Here is a 5951-nt window from a genome sequence, read left to right as displayed (position 1 = left end):
CTATTAATCTCGGCTAATTTCAATTCAGTTCAGCTCATCAGACTTACTTTAACTCATTTCAGTTCAATTGAGCTCATTTTAACTTAATTCATTGTTATTCAACCCTAAAAAAAATATACGGAGTAAGACCCAAGATAAAAAGTGAATAATTTTCATTATTCTCCCTCATCTGCAAAGATGAGATAGATAATATAACCATTCAATCCTCTAATATCCCTCATCCAAATTATATAGTTTTCATTTGAGTTTAATATGGTCAATTCTAATTGTCATTTTCTCATAATTATTATTCAATATTAACATGAAACAAGACATGTTAAAATAGTTTGTTTCGATCAATCTATCTTTGATAAATTAAATTTATGAAAGAATTTATTTTCCCATCCACAAAAATTTGGGAGAGATGATCACTCTATCCTTTATTATTTATGATGTCAAAGTGACTATTTAATTCCTTATAAGCGTATCTAATTTATCTTTAACCGTAATTTATACTCGTTTTATTACATGGTGTACCAATCTTAATTAAAATTGTAAAATATTGCTCAATTATTACGAAACCATCTCTCAAAACTTATTAAAAATAACATATAAATGAAAGTCAAAAAATACTCCTCAAACTCAAAAAGATCAATATTCTTTGCTCCTAAGAAAAAAAAAAATACAAAAACACCAATATAAAATAACGGTCAATTTAAGCCAACCAAAAAAGAAAAAGTCCTAAACAATACCTAATCTACCTAAAAATAAGAGAAGAATAAAAAAAAAAAAAGGAAACAACACCAAGTCACCTAGAAACACAACAGTATAGTAAGGTACAACCTTCAAAATAATTCCCGCGTTCCTTTCCTTTAATCCTTTATATAAAGTGCACCTTTTCCATGCACCATTATTTAACACAAACAACACAAACAACATATATAAAACATATATGAGGAAAATAAGGATTTCTAGGACCAAAATTATGATGATTAAACAACAATGGAGAGAAAAATGTTTATACCCTTTTTTAGGAATTACATTATTAGCAACTCTTATTTACTTTAATATAGACTTAGATTTTGAATTTCCCATTGTTTTATGGCAAAGAAACATGGCTTTTGTTGGTGTCGATGATTCGACACACTTTGTTATTATGGAGCGTAACGATAATAATAATGGAAGGAAGATGGGTGGTCATCATGATCGCGATTATGATCATCATCAATCAAAGATGTATGTTAATGGTTGGAATTCATATTGGTTGTTGGAACCACCTTCTAAGGAAAAGGTGGCTATTATGTTTAAGAAAGCTTCTCAAATGGGGTTGAATGTTTGTAGAACTTGGGCTTTTAGTGATGGACCTGGTCCTAGATCCTTGCAGATTTCTCCCGGGGTTTTTAACGACAAAGCGCTTCAGGTTAGTATGTCTGACCGTCTTATTTGAGAATTTGTGTTTAAAAAATGTTATCATGGCGATTTCTTTAAAATTGTTGATTTTGTTAGTAGTTGGTGTTGCGGATTTAGAACTTTTTATATTTTTATGACAAAACTCTTAGGCGATTTTATTTACTTTCTCTTGATTTTAGCTCAATGCATAAGCTATTTTAGGATATTTAATTAGTTATATACGGAGTATATTGTACAACGGTCTTATTTGAGAATTTGTGTTTGTAAAATGTTTTACCATATGTCTTGATTTTAGCTCGATATATAAGCTATTATACGATGCATGGTTAATTAGTTACTCCGTATATATCGTATAACGGTCTTATTTGAGAATTTGTGGTTGTAAAATGCGCCGTATAGTTAATTAGTTAGTATAGGAGAGTTAATCAATTAATCGTATATCTTGTATAACGGTCTTATTTGAGATTTTGTGTTTTATGAAATGTTTTCAAGGCGATTTCTTTATTGATTGTAGTGTTTGATTTTGTTATGTGTTGATGTTGTTTACTTGAGTCTACTTTGGAAAAATGAACAATGAAAAAGTCAAAATAGAGAAAAAAAAGACGACTTTGGTGTATTTGGACATTGTAATTGGTTCGAAGTTTCGTTGATTTTATGTTTTGGAGGTTCATATAGCTATCAAGGTGATTCCTTTTAATTTATTGGTTTGAAGTTTGAACATTCCTTTTAAATGTTTGTTCTCAAGTGTTTGAATGTTTGTACTTTTAAGTCTAAAGTTTCATTGAAGATTAGATATTACTGATTTCATATTTCGTAAGCTTTTTCGCTAGATTTGAATATCGCAACTACTTTGCAGAATAAACTTGACATTGACTAGTTTTCGGTTGGTGATGTACGTTATTCACCTTATTTGTTGATCAGTATTCGTCGAAACAATAACAGCGATTGCGACTGTCCAACTGATTTCATGAAAGGCTAACTAGAGGGGGTGGGTGGTCAATCAAGAAAAAAATTCGGAGAAAAAAAATTCTTAATTTCCGTTTTGGACATATGCGTCCTCTGATAATTTTATAGGAATAATATAATAGTTGAACCTCAACCATCTCTTAGGTACTGATGTATTTTTTGTTATATGTTTGTGTAACAGGCATTAGATTATGTGATAGTTGAAGCGAGGAAGTATGGTATACGGTTAATCCTGAGTCTTGTCAATGATCTGAATGTGTTCGGTGGGAAAGCACAGTATGTTAAATGGGCGCAGGAAGCTGGAGTCAATGTCTCATCCTCAGCTGATCCGTTCTACGAAGATTCTACAATTAAGGGTTACTATAAAAATTACGTCAAGGTAACTGTTTATGGTTACGATTTCAGTTATTCTTGATTTCTTATGGGTTTAAGTATACTTCTGATTTTCTAATTCTCTGATTTTCTTCATTTCTGTATGTTTTAGGCTATCATCAAGAGAAAGAACTCCATAAGTGGAGTTAGATATTCCGAGGAACCAGCAATTTTTGCATGGGAGCTTATAAATGAACCGAGATGTGAATCTAATTCTTCGACTTTTATTCTTCAGGTGAGTAATTGATTTACTGACAGTGAAAGGCTTTCGGTTTTTTTGCACCTGATACTGACTTCGGTTTTTTTTGTACTTGATTGGATTGACGATAGGCTTGGATAACTGAAATGGCTGCATATATCAAGAGTCTAGACCAAAACCATATGGTGACAGTTGGGCTCGAAGGGTTTTATGGCATGAAAGCTGCAGAAAAGTCGGAGGTTAATCCCGGAGAATGGGCTTCTGTACTCGGAACAGACTTCATACACAATTCAGCTGTCGATGGCATTGACTTTGCTTCTGTTCATTTATACCCTGACAGCTGGTTAGTTTCTTCTCTGTATCATTCATCAGTCATCACCAGAGACTCGGACTTAAAAGTTCAAGTCCCACAACCGGCACTTGTTAAAGGGTTTCTATTTTTATAAATGAACTTGCAGGATGCCACACGCAAACGAGACTGAGAAGTTGAACTTCATATCAAAATGGATGGATTCTCATATCAGTGATGCCGAAAACATACTGAAGAAACCAGTTGTGTTTACGGAAGTAGGCTGTCCATCGGATGCCAAAGGGGAAATCTATAACCGGCACTCTTTGTTCAAAACTGTTTTTGACAAAATATACGAGTCAGCCAAAGAAGGGAAAGCAGGAGCAGGGGCGATGATATGGCAATTATTTGTCGAAGACATGGATGAATATGAAGACGGGTTTTCTATGGTGGCATGGAACCAACCCGCTATTTACAGACTTATTGTAAAACAGTCTTGTAGACTTCGGAGTATCTTTTGGAAAAGGAAATCAATTCGAGAACTTGACTCAAATGATCCTTGTTACGGCCTTGTGTCCTAAAACTGACCCGTATCTAAGAATATTAATTTTGTGGACTATTAATCGCTACTTTCTAAAGTCGAATGGCTGCTAAAATTGAAGACAAGAAGAAGAAGAAAGATAACTTTGCCCGATCAATACGATTCAGAGGCATGTACTTGGTTTATTCTTTCTCCCCTTAATTTTTGATTTATATAAAGGGATCTGTAAATAACACCAAAGTCGCGACATTTCATAATGTTTGCAAGTTTTTCTTTCTTCACAAGTTGTACTATAATTTAGAAGTTGAAAAGCTTGAGTGATATGAGGGACTATAAGTCGTCACGTGTACATTATTCCACATAAAACGTATTGAATTTTTTTCAATTGATAGCAAATTTCTAATCAATTTATTTTCCACTGTTTTGAGTTATGTTTTCCAAGTGACTTGTTTACTAATCTTAAAGACACTCCCTCAAAAAAACTAAGGGTCGTTTGGTTCGCATAAAGGTATCGGTATCCATTCAGGAATCAAACCAGGGTGGTATGAGTTTGGAACTTAATTCCTCATACCTTGTGTTTGGTTCAATTCTGAAATGAGAAATCGAATCTTGTTGTATGGATAAAATTTGTTCTATATTCGTATGTATTAGTTTTCTAATTTAAATTTTTGTGTATTAATTTAAATTTTCTATATAATTTTTTTATATATGTTATTTTTTCTAGATATTATTGTTGGAGTTGTGTGTGCCTCACCTTTACTACTTTCAATTAATGAGAGTATGTTTCTCAATTCATCATTAAACATACGAGTAGTAATGGAAATGTGAGAAACTTGTGATAGATTAATGCATATGCACATGCAACTGATGATGAAGTTAAGATAATGCATGCAACCTGATGAAAATGCTATGCTAACGCATTTCAACATTTACTCCAAAGAATGCTATAAATACTTGCGTATTCCTCCACAAAATATTCACCACAACAAAACTACAGCATAATACTTCTTATTATTATTCCTCTTTATTCCTACTCTCTATATTATATCACTGTGGGTGTTCAATATCATTTAACCCTCCGAGAGTAATTTATTTGGCATCTTCTATAGGCCATCGAGGAAATACTTGTACACCCATAAATCATTATAGTGAAATATTTGGCTCTCTCGCCGGTGGTTTTTTACCTCTATTTAAAGAGGGTTTTTCCACCTAAAAATCTTGGTGTTATTTTTATTGTCTTTTTATTATTTCTCTTAAATCTTTGGTTGAATTTATTCGCTTCCGTACTCTATACCCCAACAAACTGGTATCAGAGCCATATTATTTTCAACTGAGAATTTTCCATAATGTCGACAAAATTTGACATAGAGAATTTGATGGTAAAATTAGTTTCGCCATTTGGAGAGTTCAAATGCGAGCTGTTCTTATACAAAATGGTTTAAAGAAGGTTTTAGATGGTAAGTCGAAGAAACCATCCACTATAACAGATGAACAATGGGATGAAATGGATGAGAAGGCGTTGTCCGTGATTCAACTTTGTTTATCACGTGAAGTTTTACGTGGGGTCATTAAAGAGACATCCGCTGCCAGCATGTGGACTAAATTGGAATCTCTATACATGACCAAGAGTCTAGCAAATAAGCTTCGACTCAAGGAACGTTTATTCACTCTCCGTATGTCAGAAGGTACTCCCGTAAAAACACACTTAGATGAGTTTAATTGTATCATAATAGATTTGGAGAACCTTGATGTTAAAATCGATGATGAAGATAAAGCTGTCCTACTCATTATCTCATTACCACCCTCATTTAAACACTTTAAAGAAATTATGTTATACGGTAATAATATTACATTATCCTTTGAAGATGTCAAATCTCACCTCCTATCAAAAGAAAATTTGATACTGAAATTAATTCTGAACAATCGGGTGAAGATTTGGTTGTTAGAGGGAGAACATTTGAAGGAGGTAGTAGTAGTAAGAGTAAGGCCAGGTCAAAATCAAGAGGTAAAAACTCTAAATTTTGCCGATATTGCAAGAAGAAAGGACATGAAATTTCAGAATGTACTAATCTGAAAAAGAAGCAAGAAAGAGATGATAAGGGTAAAGGTAAACAACCCGAACACCATGTTGAAGCTAGTGTTGTTGAGTCTGAGTCTAATGGGGATGTTTTAGTTGCTGCTGATATAGAACAAGG

At 33.2% G+C, this 5951-nt stretch overlaps 1 protein-coding gene across 1 annotated transcript; it reads left to right on the top strand.

Moving 5' to 3' along the window:
- Positions 1-885: 885 nt before the first annotated feature.
- LOC141642511 (mannan endo-1,4-beta-mannosidase 6-like) lies at positions 886-4011 on the top strand. The gene is made up of 5 exons (XM_074451348.1): positions 886-1399; positions 2537-2734; positions 2840-2962; positions 3058-3269; positions 3385-4011. The coding sequence occupies exons 1-5, from the start codon at positions 932-934 to the stop codon at positions 3794-3796; spliced, it is 1413 nt and encodes a 470-aa protein (XP_074307449.1). The 5' UTR covers positions 886-931; the 3' UTR covers positions 3797-4011.
- The last annotated feature ends 1940 nt before the right edge of the window (positions 4012-5951 follow it).

This window comes from Silene latifolia, chromosome 2 (genome assembly GCF_048544455.1).
Source record: "Silene latifolia isolate original U9 population chromosome 2, ASM4854445v1, whole genome shotgun sequence".
NCBI lineage: Eukaryota > Viridiplantae > Streptophyta > Magnoliopsida > Caryophyllales > Caryophyllaceae > Silene > Silene latifolia.
Note: the sequence above shows the minus strand (reverse complement) of the source record. Positions and strands in the feature narration are given on the sequence as shown.

Coding starts and splice junctions, on each gene's coding strand:
- LOC141642511 (XM_074451348.1), top strand. CDS start 932: ATGAGGAAAATAAGGATTTCTAGGACCAAAATTATGATGATTAAACAA. Junction 2,963..3,057: donor CTTCGACTTTTATTCTTCAG/GTGAGTAATTGA, acceptor GATTGACGATAG/GCTTGGATAACTGAAATGGC. Junction 3,270..3,384: donor CATTTATACCCTGACAGCTG/GTTAGTTTCTTC, acceptor ATGAACTTGCAG/GATGCCACACGCAAACGAGA.